This window comes from Cloeon dipterum, chromosome 4 (assembly GCF_949628265.1).
Source record: "Cloeon dipterum chromosome 4, ieCloDipt1.1, whole genome shotgun sequence".
Classification (NCBI taxonomy): Eukaryota; Metazoa; Arthropoda; class Insecta; order Ephemeroptera; family Baetidae; genus Cloeon; species Cloeon dipterum.
The window spans coordinates 23,200,404-23,213,870 of NC_088789.1; the positions used below are offsets into that span (position 1 = coordinate 23,200,404).

Genomic DNA, 13,467 nt, shown 5'->3' on the forward strand with positions numbered 1-13,467 from the left:
AAATTCGTTTTGCCGTTATAATATTTGATTCTTTTTAGTGGATCTCGAGCATAAAAAAATCATATTTTCACAAAATAAATTAGAGCTGTAGAACGCTTGAACTCTCTAAATTAGAATTACTAAACGCAACTATTCTAAAATGAAATTTTCTGTCGGAAATTCTTAAAAATTCAGGGTATTTATTACGCTCTTACATCGCGCGCACACACAAAATGAAAATTACAATCTGCAGCTGAAATTTAGTCTGATTTTGATCCAATATCTTTATGAAAACATAATTAAATAGTTTTGAACATGGCCATCGTTTATCCATAGTTATTTAACATTTGAATATTGCAAAAGATTATTCTGTCAATTCTGTGTCCACATAATCATTATTTGGCTTTTCTGCGATTGCGAAAATTCTGCAAAACGTTCGTCGTTTTCATTATCTCTAAGTGAAAGCTTATATATTTTATAAGATTTACCCGGCATTATATATAAAGTTGCAAAGGCCATAATTTAAATTCAACGCTAATAACAACCAAAACCTTTTAATTCAAATGGAAAAGTAAATGTAAAAGTCGCATGAATGTCACGTAGGCTGCGATACAAAGGGGCTTGTGAATATATGCGATACGCGTCAAAATATAAATACGCTTAGAATATAAAGCTATAAAAATATTTCATAAGCCACTCACTTTGGCACGCGCTCTTAGCTCAAAGCAGCGGTGGATTACAAAATACCAAACACAGTCCAAATTTGAGATTATTTCAAAATAAAATTCATACCATCGCTTTTTAAAATTCATTATTGATGATGATGGTATACATACTGTATTTTTTTATTACATTTATTTTTCAGAATATTAACTTAAAGGTTTGTGTGCTTTTCAGGTGATGGTGACGTCTACATTATTAATATTTAACCTAGTTAATTTTCCGCGACTCGCTGGTATTTTTCGCAGGCACGTGGTCGCAATAAATGCGTTCTCCTGCTCTTCACTCCACTCAAACGGCATCTTTTTCAATAGCGTAAATGATTTTTTGTATGTGCCGCTGCCGCTGGCCGCTTGCTTTGGCTCTAACGTCGCGTCGGACAATTGGAGTCAACAGAGCACGCCGAGTGCTGCGTACATATTTTATTCCCAGCATTTTCTCCGTCATCATAAGGAAATGTACCCTACGCGAAAAAATGGGCAAAGGAAACAAACTTTGATGAATAATTTTAGCAATTTGAACAATTTAAGCTCTATTTGGATCAAAAACGTTTGCTGAGGGCGACAATTTAAATTGTAATTCATTCTTTAATTCTAATCTGAAAATCTTAGCAACTAAGCAACAACGGAGTTGTGAGGATTAACTGATGCGCAGAAAAAATGACACATTTGCAAGAGAATAAAACTAAAAACACACGGAACTCCAACCAATTTACGTTATTTTCAAATAGGATGACAGTTTGTTCACGAGGTGTTAAATTGAAAAAATAAATATTAAAGTTTGAACAATATTGATTTACTAGTCCAGGAAATCGGAGGCCGTACAAACAAACTGCATCCTTGACTGTGGTAGCGAATACATTGAATGAAAAGAATCAGGAGAATCACGATAGATAAACAAATGTGCCAGGCGATGAATGGTGTTTGATGATTCCATCATCTATCTACCCATTCCAGACATTTAAAAGTTTGGCTCGGGGATACTATAATGTAAATTTGGGCAATCATAGACATTTTTTCTCCCACTCTATCTGCCGCAGGAGCGAGAGCGAAAGTTAAAAATCGGCCTGTCCAGTAGTAACGTAACACCATAACTTGTTGGATATTTGGAACAAAACTGTTACATTTCTGAACAGCTCTTGTCCGTCATGGATTTCGTGTGGCACTTTATTTATCTTTTCTCCGGATTGTTGAATGTGCAAACAGAACCGCAGGTGACGGTGGAAGAAGGAACACTTGTTGGAAAACGGATGGTTTCTCTCACTGGAAAAGAATTTTACGCTTTTCTTGGAATCCCTTTCGCGGCACCACCGATCGGAGATCTCAGGTTTCAGGTACATTTTAATTAAAATGTATATAAAAAAGCATATTTAGATTATATTTTTTTCTTATTATTTCGTGTTTTTTCTCGTAAGGAGAACATTTTTTGTATCCAGCCTAGCTATGAAGTTTATAGGTAAAAATATATTGCAAAAATTCATGTTTTGTGGATATTTATTCTCAATTTATTTTGGTTTTCAATCAATGTTTTTCTCATTTGGCGATCTGTGTGCTATGTTTTATTATTTCTTTTAATAACATCACGATTTTCAGAAGGCACATTATGCGTGTCACTGTAGCGGGAGTACTTTGTTAATGCAAAAAAGATACACTCATAAAACAGAATTTTGATAAGAAAACCGAGCTGATTCGTGTTCAATTATAAATTATTTGTATCTAATTTAGATAGTGTAATTTTAACAAGAAGATTTTTTTCAAATTACTTAAGGGTTGCAAATTTTAATCACGTTTTGGGCAAAAGAGTCGAAAGGTTTTAAACAAGTGTTTGAAGAAAAACAGAGAGTCAGGTTTTTTAGTAACATTCACACGTTTTAAGTTTTTCTAGCGATGCTAGAGATATATGATAAGTAAATACATTTTTTAATGCAGAGAGACAATTAATTTAAAATCATCAAATTGACAAATAGCGAGTTTTCGATCCGACAGATTTCTTATAAAAGAGCGAAACAACTTCCCAATAATTAAGTCATCTCATTAATTTTTTAACTCTTGAACTATTATCAGATTGAGTTTTCTTTCAATTGATAAATTTTTTATTACATTTCTTTTTGCAGCTAGAATTTAAATAGGCATATAAACGGTTTTGTTTCAATTAGAACAGTCAATTTTATTTTAAAAAAATGACTGCGTTTTAACCTTTTTCCTTTTTCTCCCTCATTCGTTGGATGCTTATTCTCACACAATAATGTATCACGGTCAATTACAATAGTAAGTCATGTGTGAAACTTCAGGAAAACAACTAAGACCTTGCCCTGGAGGACAAAGCTGAAGTAAGCCCGCAGACTAGCAAAAATCATACAACACATAACGCAAAACTAACACTTCAAAATCTCGCTATCACATACGCCATAAAAATGAAAATAGGTTTAATTCGGTATTATATTCTATCTCACAGCTAATATTCAGAAGAACTAATATTTACCTTTGCAATCATCAAATTAGCGAAAGTCTCCCCCAGATAGGTCTGTTGAAATTTATTAGCTTTAGCATTATGTAATCTAGTGCATATTAAATTTAATGAACCTGTCAGCAGCACTGTCTCAGTAAAAGGGTCCAGCGGTTAATTATCGTGTTTGAGGAGACGTTATATTACCTGTCACAAAAATGGTGGCTGCGAGATATCAGGGAAAATTTGAATTAAATATACAGTATACTATATATGTTGTAAGCTGAAGTTAATTAATTGCAAAAAACTCCAACTAAGTAAACACATAATAACATGAGCAAAATATATTTTCTTTGACAATCTGTTCTTCAATTTTGTAATTTAATAAGTAATTCAGTTATTCATAGTGGTCATAATTTGTTAAAGTCGATCCGAGAATACAATTACAAAATTTTTATCTAAAAATAAAAAAGTACTGTTTTCTGGCCCATCCTGTATAACACGACATCACGGGCAAGCAAACATCTTAATCCTTTTCAACAAATTACCGCTTCATTTGAAGTTAGCAAGCAACTCACTCCATTATTGAACTTTTACACTTGTCAGTACAGTGCTAATTAATTTGCTTCTTGCACGTTCATCTACACTTTCACATGGTGGCAAGAATTATTGAGAATTATCAGTCCGCAAGGTCCTTAATTTATGATGCCTTCGCCGCCCAAATCGATTGCCAGGTGCACCATACAGTTGGCATTGCGCCTCGTGCCGATCGATAGGGAAAGTCAGGTTGGACTGGTTTGACAGTCTCACAATCAGCACAGCGTCTAGACGTGTTGGAGGTTGCGTGAAGTTCAGCTTTATCATATTTTTTATTATATTTCATACGAATCAATGACTTGAAGCGGTAAATAATTTTAGTTGTTTAAAAGTTAGGACTTTATTTGGCTCCACGTGTTGCGACTGGCGCCCTATTCATGGGACTATAACAAAAATAATCCAAAGTAAAGCTGCACAAAAATATTGTAAACAATTAATTGTTTCTTTAAATACTCTATAAAATTGGAAAAGAGCTAAAAAAATTACGGGGTTCTGTTTAAATTTCTAAGAAAGTCAGCTTCAACCTTTGCATTTTGCGGCGAGCACTTAAAAAAACACAATTTATTTTACCAGGAGGAAAATTACCTCATAATTTTGCAAATTGTTGGGCAGATCGTGAGGAGAGGAATTTAAGTCAAAAGAAAAAAATCAATGAAAAACAATTTATCTTTATGAAGAGTTCGGCAAATTCCGATATTTCAGTTTTACAATTGGTTCTGATTTGATTATGTATTTCATATTTTAGAGATTTTATTATAAATTATTGTTGAATTCCACAAACAATAGACTCAATGAATATCTTTTTGCTATAGCCATGCAACAATACAAAATGTTCTTAAGTTTTGGACTCTAAAGTGTAGTGTTGTATTGGATTGATTGGCTTATTATGACGACATTGACACGTAAATTATTCAGACTGACGCGAGTAATTTATTTTAATTTGTGTATTTTAGGTGTTGGGTGAAATAACGGTTTGTATCCAGATCCAGACAAGATAATAGCGATTTTACAATAATTAAAACGTCTGTGTGAATAATTTAGGTGTCAATTTCATAAGCCAATGAATCCAATACAACGTTACAAAAGCATTACTTCAAAACATAGATCAGATAAAAAAGGAGCTGTACACTCCTTAATCAGATATTATTTTTTGTGGTCAGATCACTTAACTAAACCGCAAATTATAACCTCAATTGGCCTTGCGTATGATCATTTGATTTTTTTGTGTGCAGAATCCAAAAAAGCCACCGAAATGGAACGGAGCTCGACTGGCGATTAGAGAGGGCAGCGATTGCATTCAGCGAGACGTATTTTTTCCATGGATAATTGGATCCGAGGACTGCCTATACTTGAACGTGTACACGCCGAAGGTGAGAGGTTCCACAAACCAGTTTCTGATCTAAATTCTGAACTACTCGACACGTGTTGTGGATTTAACCATCAGATAAATAGCGGACGCGCGGATGAAATAAATCACCTCCCAGTTATGGTATGGATTCACGGTGGCTCTTTCTTGCGCGGCTCGGGCAGCACCTTTTTATACGGGCCGAAATACCTGCTTGATCATCCGGTCGTGCTTGTTACGATGAATTATCGTTTAGGAATGCTCGGTATCTTTATTTACATGCTAATATGATCGAAAATATATTTCTGTTTTTGTTTCAGGATTTTTAAATTTAGGAACTCCACAATTCCCTGGCAATTACGGTCTTAAAGACCAGGTATTTGCCCTGAGGTGGGTGCAGAGAAATATTGCGGCGTTCGGTGGAAATCCTAACTCGGTCACAATTTTCGGCGAAAGCGCTGGGGCTGCTAGCGTGCACTACTTGATGATCTCACCTCTAGCTACAGGTTTTTGACAGATCAATCACGGCTCTCCTCTTTTTTTTATTAAAAGTGTTGAAAGATGTAAATACAGGTTTTGGTAACATTTCATTTTTTAAATTATCATTTTTATTGTACACCGAAAATGCTAAATATTTCTACTTGATTAATAGGAATTTCAAATGATAGTAGCCCGTTTTTTGCGTCTGATAATACTATAAGACAGCAAATGAGCATGATTAGTGATTAGTTCAATTTTATGACTTTCTTGAGCCACAATAAAAATTAACTAAAGCCGTCTTTGGAGCTAAAAAACGCTTATAAAACTATCTTATTGCTTCTAAAACAAAACAAAAAAACATTTGATTCACGCAATTTGTTTTATGTTGTTGGTCCAATTCAGATATTATGACGAAAAACATTTTATCTTTCAATAATTTACGAGGAAAAAATCGAATTTAATACATATTTTTATTAATTGTTTAGTTTGAGCTTAGGCTTTGTTGGTCAGAGCAGGAGACGCTGCCATAAAATATGTTCATCCTAAAAATAAATTTAACTAATAGTGTTAAAATATATTCATTCATTGTAAATAATTTTAATTACCAATCGATAAAATTTAATTTGACCTAAAAGGGATTCATTTTCAAAACCCAAATAATTGCAACCCCTAAAAAATCGTTGGAACAATTAATTTTAAATGGTTTTGAATCGTCTACAAAGGCTAATTAATCGTTAAACTAAATTCCAAAATTGTTAAATATATTTTCTTACAGAAATGTAAAAAATCCTAAGCCTTTTTATTATTTTATTTTCATTGAAGCAGGAAAATAAGAAAGAAATGCTTGCATTAAACACTTGAATTTGTCTGCAAAATTTCTAAATATCCATTTGTGATTTACTCAGACTAATATATGATTACTAATTTTAATTAAATTTCAGGTCTTTTTCATAAAGCAATTGCTCAGAGCGGATCCGCTTTCAACGATTGGGCGAACCTCCCTGAAGCCGAGAGGGTGACGATGCAGGCAGCACACAATCTCGGTTGCAAAAACAAGAACAAAACCAAAATAGCCATTTGCCTAAAAACGGTAGACGCAGCAAAATTCATCCTCGAAGGAGAAGCCGTGGAGAGAAATGAACGCAGAATCACAGGATTCACACCTAGTGTGGAGCCCAAGGGCACAAAGGGCGCGTTTTTGCCGCGTCACGCTAGACAAATGCCAATTTCGGATGTGCCCCTGATGGCAGGATTCAACACTCACGAAGGAATGTTTTTATACTGGTGTAAGAATTGATATAATTGAAATGAATGGTGTTTTTGATTAGCCATTTACGTTAGATAAACGGCCTTTGGTGATTGATGAGGAGTTGAGCATAAATAGGGATTACTACAGGCTCGAAGAAATGAACTTGAGAAAAGATAGTCCGCAGTTCAACAAAACGTGGAGCAAAATTAGGAGATTTTATAAACACTTGAGCAACGACAAAATGATGCAATTCATTATGGTACGAAAATTAAAGAAGAGATCAAAAATCTTATTTACAATTCATCAAAATTATAGATTGCCTCAGACGTGCATTTCACTGTTGGTATCGACCAAATGTTGCGCTCCTTTGAGAGCAGCGGAAATAAATCTCCTTTGTATTATTATCTGTTCTCGTACAGCGGTGCACAGGGGATAAATAAAATTCTCACAAAAATTAAAACGCCAGGTATTTTTACAGCTTTATATGAATAAATAAATAAATTTTATCTGAAAACCAGGGGCGTGCCACGGAGATGAGCTTGGCTACCTCTTCAATCACAGAGTATTAAACATTTTGAAGCCATTAAGCAATGCTGACTTGCAAGTGACGATGTCAATGACAAAATTATGGACTGACTTTGCCAGGACCGGGTAAAAGGAATGACATACATTTGTTTAATATTGCTAAATAAAATCCTTGTTGCAGAAACCCAACACCAACTGGCTCAAATTTCACGACTTGGCTTCCGATAGAGAAGAAGAAAGACCCGCGAGAAATTGTTGCTCGCTTCATGGACATCAACTCAAACCTAAGCATGCACAACGACACTGGTCCCTACGATAACCGTGTACGTTTCTGGACAGCTATGCTTAATAATAAAAGAAAGACTGATATTTAAACATAAATTTCGTTTGCTCAATTAATTGTTATTTGACAAACACGTTAGTTTAGCACCATGACACGTCTAGCAAACATTTTCCTTGGAACCAGCCATAAATCAACTTGCTCGTCGCTGAAGTGCCTTTCAGCTCAGCTGGAATACCTCGTCTAGCCTCCTCTTGCGTCTAAACATATAAATAAGTAAAGAGTTTCCAAATAAAAAAAAAATCTCACCATTCTTGGAGGGAAAACCCTCGAGGCCCTGGACTTGGACAGGTACTCCCTGTAGGCCATCTGCAGATCAAGAGCCAGGTCCTCATTTAGACAAGTTGCACAAAGTTTACACTCAAACTCGCTGCAGTCGTTGCAGTACAAACAAACGTCGGGAAACACCATGATATTTCTTTTGTGAGCCACCATGCTTTGCGTAATATTCGAGCTGCGAAAGTAAAATCAATCCGTTTGATGGATTTCGTCTGGAGAAATACATGACAGATCTCACTTTTCATGAGGCAGATCAACGTACGATTGGAGGCCAACTAATTTAAACAAATTATTCAAGACCTGCTCATAAATTATCGCGTTGCGTGGATTTTTTGCAGAAGACAGATTAGGAGACATGTTGGCCTAGACATTAACGTAAAAAAGTAGGTTAATTGCAACTAATTTAATAGAATACCTCCAAGGCGTAGAGTTTGTAATCCTCGTCCATTATATAATCGAAGCGATAAAGCTCAAAGAAGTTGCGAATGTTTTGATAATATTTTGCCGAAGAGAAAATATTACTTTCTTGCGCGAGCAAAACAGATACTATCGACTTGTCGACTTGCTCCCAAACACGATCAGGATCAGCACCTTTTACAAAAAAAAATATATATATATTTTATTCTCAATTCGAAAATTAAGTCTTACCCACTGACTTTAACGTTGCGTCAAAAGACTCTTGGATCGAGTAAGAATGATTTAAAAACTTCTGCATCGTGGGAGATTCCCAGTATTGTAGCGAGTCCTCTTTTATTACGTACTGGGACACGTTTGACTCGTTGAAAGGATAATAAGGGATTTTGGTGTACCTGAATTTCTTGTATTTAGTTATAAATTTAATTTTTTAAGGTTAAGCACTATACCGAATTATCATGTCTTCCTTTATTCGATAGGCACGAAGGGGGTGAATCGAAGTGATTACCAAGTAGACTCCAAATTCAAACTTTCTTCCGTCAATGAGTAACGGTTTTTCAATGAATTTTTGGACAAATTTTTGATCAGAGTCAAAATCTATATCCTTCACAGCTTTTAGGTAAATCTCTCGGTGATATTTATTTTTCTCAACGAATTTAGCAGTTGGATTTTCCTCAACCTGCGCGAATGATTATTTTAATCTAGAACGTTTTTTTTTTTTTTTTTTTGCTCTTTTGATCCTTGTCCGTCCGAGGACCGGGAAGGGCGCGCACTGCACTAGCACGAATGCTGAAACCCGGGTCCCAATAACACCGCGAACGGATAACATGGGCGCACCGGGCCGCACAGGGACCCAGCCCACTCAAGGGCCACTTGCCTCCGCACCGAGGACTGCATTGAAACGCTAGACATTCGTCCCGTGAAGCCAAATCACGCATGCTGGAAAGGTGCAAACCAGCAAGTAGCGAGTCGGCGCCGGTGCGCCTCCCAGCCCGTTGAGCAATTTGAGCAATTCGAGTCACTAAACTAACCACTTTTTGCCATTTCTGGCATTGGGTAGCCAGTATTAGATCTCCGAACTGCTCAAATACCTCTCATTGCTTTGACACTCCTGAGAGTGCCTTAACAATGCGAGCCAACGGGCTGGTTTTAGTTAATTTATAGAAACATTACATATTTTAGAAATTTATCCTTGTCTTCAGGCAATCGAAAAGCCGGTGGAATATTTATAGCTCCGGACTTGACGAATTCTGCTTTTATGACGAGATGTCCATTTCCAGGTATTTTATTCACCCTTCGATGAGGCTGTATTTCCGTAAGTGCTTTGGCTGTGACAAAGGGAGAATCATGCGCCCACAGGACGTCCCAATCAGCGTCGATATTGTGCGTCACCTCGTAACCAAAGCGCTCGAACACTCGGTGAACGTGCTTGAGCGTCTCCACGTAATGAGGTTTCTGTAGGAGATGAATTGAATTTACGAAAATAATACATTCTTTTGGTGCATACTTCATTAAGATGCAGCAAAACTATTGGTTTTTCCTTCTTGATTGTTGACGTTGTCTGGTTCCTCTTCCTAACACTCCGCGACTTTTTTCCTTTTATTTGCTCTGCTCCAGGCAGTATCAAGATAATTCCCAACAATAATACAAACGAAGCAAGTATTAAGTGAAACTGCAATTGCATAATGAAATTTTAGAATTTTATAGCACACGTATTCATATATTACCTTTTTGTCAGGGGTCTTTTTGTAAGTAAAATTTCTTTTCCTGACATCCTTTACCACCTGACTGCTCATGTTAACTTAATATTAAAGTATTATGTGACAAAATAAAAAAATAACTAATTTAAGAACTGCCCTTCTTAATTTGTATTTACGGAAAACAATGTGCGTACTTGCTTTTGGCAGTCGACAGCAAAAGGAAGTAAATAATAAAAGACTAGATCGTGTGTGCTTCTTTCCCAACTGACACAGTATCGTGCTAAGTGCTTTTGAGAAACACACGGGGGTGCTCTTTATCGAATGCTAAAATTACTTCCACTGAAAGCTATTTATCACTGATACGATTCAGTTTGGCGTCACACCATTTCTTGATACTAAATTATTTTTTTTTTTTCATATCATAATATAGCTTTCTGTCTAGAACAAAGGGAGTCTCACCGCAGCAGACACAAAAATTTCAAGCACGAAAAATATGAACGATTTCGCTCAAAATTTCATTGCGTTTAATGTCTATTGAAAATAAAAGTAGCTATGATATTGGAATTTTCAAGCAATTCATATAATTAGGTTTTTGTTTGATTAAGGAAAACTTTTGATATTCTTAGAAATAAATTTTGAAAATAGTATTTTATGCCACGCACATTCAATTCATTTATTTGTTTTTTAACCTCTGCTCAGCACATCCCGTGTGCTATAAATGAGCTCCCAATAACACCGCTTAGAGTGCCTTTTTTGGAAAGAAAAAGTACTTAAATCCTTAAAAATGCTGTAATGGGAGTCGAAAAATCAAAATTAAAACCTGTTAACTGATCAATTTAAAAAATAAAAACAGATACAGACAGGAAATTGAAATAAAACTCAGATTTATTGATATAAAATAACTTCATTCAATATTCTATCACCCATTTAATTATGCTATTTTGCAAAAACGCAATAATTAACACCAAGATTCATCCAGCAAACATTTCCCTCGGAACCACTGATATATCAATTTGTTTTTTTCTGACAGCAAGCAATTAAGCTCCGCAGGGATTCCTCGTTTAGCCTCCTCCTGCGTCTAAAGACAAAAATTAAATCAAATGAAGCAAATAAAAAAATCTCACCATTATTGGAGGAAAGACCCTTCTGGCCCTGAACCTAGAGAGGTACTCCCTGTATGCCATTTGCAGATCAAGAGACATTTCCCCACTTAGGCACGTTTCACAAAGTTTGCACTCAAACGTGCTGCAGTCAGTACAATTTAAACAAACTTCAGGAAACACCATGATATTTCTCTCGTGCGCCATCATACGTCTTGCTTTTTTCGAGCTTTGTGTGAAGAGTGAATTAATTATTTCAAATAAAAATTGTAAAAAGATAACCAACGTTTTAAGCGGAGGATGTAGGTAGGATGAAAGTCCAACCAATGAGAACAAGCTGTTCAATATTTGCTCAAATTTTATTTCGTCTTGTTTAAATCTTCCAAATAGACTTGGAGACGGATCAGCCTATAAATTTCAATGGGCGAATTAAAAATTAAATTTTTGAGGCTCAATTCAACATACCTCAATAGCGTGAACCTTAAAATCTTCGTCAATCAAAAAGTCAAACCGTAAAAGCTCAAAGAAATTGCGCGTGTTTTCAAATTTGTATAATTTAGAAATGATTGATTTTTCCTGAGCAAGATAAACAGATACGATTGATTCGTCAACTTGTCTCCAAAGTTGCTCAGGATTTCCACCTTTTTTATTGAAAAAGGAAATTCATTGTTAAATATTTAATAAAAAAAAACGTCAAACCTAGCGTCTGAAGTATCGCTTCAAATGACTCTTGGATCGAGTTTGAGTGTTTTATATATTTGTTCATACTTTCCGAGGAAGAGCATGGATGAATATTCTGTGTAATGTACTTTGACCTCTTTGACATGTCGAATGGGTAATACGGCTGAGTAGTAAACCTAATCTCTTGTTAAAATTAAAATCTATAAAAGATGAAAGTACCGCACTAGCACATCTTCTTGCATTCGGTAAAGACGCAGCGGATGAATTGAAGTTACGACGACGTAAACTCCAAATTCGAATTTCTTGCCATCAATGAGTAATGGATTTGAGACGAATAGTTGCACGAATTTATCATACGCATTTAAATTGATATCTTTCACCGGCTTCAAGTAAATGTGTTTTGAGTTTCTTTCGACGTGGCTTTTCTCAAGGAACTGAGAAGACGGATTTTCCTCTGCCTATAAAAAATGGATAGAGAAAATAAATTGAAACGCAATTTTTTACGTATTTTAGGAATTTATCGCTGTCCTTTGGCAGTCGGAATGCGGGCGGAATATTCTTCCCTCCGGAACTGACAAACTTGTCTTTCAAGACAACATAGTCATTACCAGGCACCTTATTCACTCTTTGGTGAGGCTTCAAATTCATCAGAGCCCCGTCTGTTTCAAAGGGAGAATTGAGCGTCCATAAAATGTCCCATTCCACGCTGGTGTTGTACGTCACTTCATAGCCGTACACCTCGAACACATGGCGAACGTGCTTGAAGAGCCTATCAGGCTGCTGGTACTTTTGAATTTTCGATATTGTAGAAAACGAGATTAATTATTACGAGTTCGTATTTTATTTACTCCATCATATTTCAGCAGAACTATTGGCTTCGCCTTCTTGACAGATATTTTAGGTTTTAATTTTTTGCCAGCCCTCTCAACATTTTTATCGAGATTCCTTATGTGTAGCAGAATTACCCCAAACACTGCAAAAATTGTAGCAGCCAAATAAAAGTATTTCCAATTTGAGTATGGTTTTCCTGCACTTGATTCCTAAAATTTGTTTTGGTAAAATTAAACAATTATGTCAAATTTTAATTATCATTATACTGTATTACCTCAGTTGTATGGCGACGATTTTTACCGCCATTTACCAAACTATAGCTCATTCTCAAACTATTTGTGCTAGAAATGAAATAATAGCTCACAAAGTCATTCTAGAAGTAAAATAGACATGCAACTGGATCGCTTGAAAAGTAGCAAAAGAGGCAAATCGTGGCAAAATTATTACACGAATTCTAATTTCGTTTCACACTCGGCACCTTTAGTTACTGTTTATCAACATTTTTTAAAAACGCAGGAAGCTACGTCAAGATAAAATAGACTATCGTGACGGAACACCACGGCCAGTACGCTGACAGCCAAATGTTTGCATGCCTTTTTCCGAGGAGTGATTGCATGCCTAAAAAAATATATGAATTTTTATATTTGCTCCACAATTTGTCTTCCAGAAGATTCGATGAATAAATTTTCGGTTTTAGTTTGTAATGTTAAAAAAAAATATAAGCTCCGAATCGAAGTATTGACTATCAGAGCCAAAGTGCGTGGCGCTCAAGTCAGCCTTGT

At 35.7% G+C, this 13,467-nt stretch overlaps 3 protein-coding genes and 1 long non-coding RNA gene across 4 annotated transcripts; 1 reads left to right on the forward strand and 3 right to left on the reverse strand.

The window, feature by feature from the left end:
- Positions 1-1,514: 1,514 nt before the first annotated feature.
- LOC135942084 (esterase FE4-like) lies at positions 1,515-7,717 on the forward strand. The gene is made up of 9 exons (XM_065488016.1): positions 1,515-2,032; positions 4,974-5,111; positions 5,186-5,351; positions 5,407-5,592; positions 6,508-6,852; positions 6,908-7,074; positions 7,131-7,281; positions 7,334-7,466; positions 7,522-7,717. Exons 1-9 carry the CDS (start codon positions 1,847-1,849, stop codon positions 7,712-7,714), a joined length of 1,665 nt encoding a protein of 554 aa, XP_065344088.1. The 5' UTR covers positions 1,515-1,846; the 3' UTR covers positions 7,715-7,717.
- Positions 7,715-9,931, reverse strand: LOC135942086 (probable tubulin polyglutamylase ttll-15). Its single transcript, XM_065488018.1, has 7 exons — positions 9,547-9,931; positions 8,823-9,052; positions 8,608-8,768; positions 8,375-8,550; positions 8,198-8,322; positions 7,930-8,134; positions 7,715-7,880 (listed from the first exon to the last, which is right to left on the reverse strand). Exons 1-7 carry the CDS (start codon positions 9,883-9,885, stop codon positions 7,764-7,766), a joined length of 1,353 nt encoding a protein of 450 aa, XP_065344090.1. The 5' UTR covers positions 9,886-9,931; the 3' UTR covers positions 7,715-7,763.
- A 1,036-nt stretch (positions 9,932-10,967) lies between these two features.
- Positions 10,968-12,748, reverse strand: LOC135943328 (probable tubulin polyglutamylase ttll-15). Its single transcript, XM_065489808.1, has 7 exons — positions 12,359-12,748; positions 12,074-12,312; positions 11,873-12,030; positions 11,639-11,814; positions 11,460-11,581; positions 11,198-11,402; positions 10,968-11,151 (listed from the first exon to the last, which is right to left on the reverse strand). The coding sequence occupies exons 1-7, from the start codon at positions 12,500-12,502 to the stop codon at positions 11,032-11,034; spliced, it is 1,164 nt and encodes a 387-aa protein (XP_065345880.1). The 5' UTR covers positions 12,503-12,748; the 3' UTR covers positions 10,968-11,031.
- Positions 12,749-12,776: 28 nt separating this feature from the next.
- LOC135943329 (uncharacterized) lies at positions 12,777-13,298 on the reverse strand. Its single transcript, XR_010575188.1, has 2 exons — positions 12,960-13,298; positions 12,777-12,894 (listed from the first exon to the last, which is right to left on the reverse strand). It is a non-coding gene; the product is annotated as an uncharacterized LOC135943329 (long non-coding RNA).
- Positions 13,299-13,467: the final 169 nt, after the last annotated feature.

Excerpts from the sequence above, each read along its gene's own strand:
- LOC135942084 (XM_065488016.1), top strand. The coding sequence starts at position 1,847 with ATGGATTTCGTGTGGCACTTTATTTATCTTTTCTCCGGATTGTTGAAT. Across the intron at positions 5,112-5,185 it reads TGAACGTGTACACGCCGAAG|ATAAATAGCGGACGCGCGGA; the intron begins GTGAGAGGTTCC and ends TTTAACCATCAG. Across the intron at positions 7,282-7,333 it reads CACAAAAATTAAAACGCCAG|GGGCGTGCCACGGAGATGAG; the intron begins GTATTTTTACAG and ends TCTGAAAACCAG.
- LOC135942086 (XM_065488018.1), bottom strand. The coding sequence starts at position 9,885 with ATGAAGTATGCACCAAAAGAATGTATTATTTTCGTAAATTCAATTCAT. Across the intron at positions 9,053-9,546 it reads AGGATAAATTTCTAAAATAT|GTTGAGGAAAATCCAACTGC; the intron begins GTAATGTTTCTA and ends TCATTCGCGCAG. Across the intron at positions 8,769-8,822 it reads AAGGAAGACATGATAATTCG|GTACACCAAAATCCCTTATT; the intron begins GTATAGTGCTTA and ends CAAGAAATTCAG.
- LOC135943328 (XM_065489808.1), bottom strand. The coding sequence starts at position 12,502 with ATGAATTTGAAGCCTCACCAAAGAGTGAATAAGGTGCCTGGTAATGAC. Across the intron at positions 12,313-12,358 it reads GCGATAAATTCCTAAAATAC|GCAGAGGAAAATCCGTCTTC; the intron begins GTAAAAAATTGC and ends CATTTTTTATAG. Across the intron at positions 11,582-11,638 it reads TTAAGGTTCACGCTATTGAG|GCTGATCCGTCTCCAAGTCT; the intron begins GTATGTTGAATT and ends TGAAATTTATAG.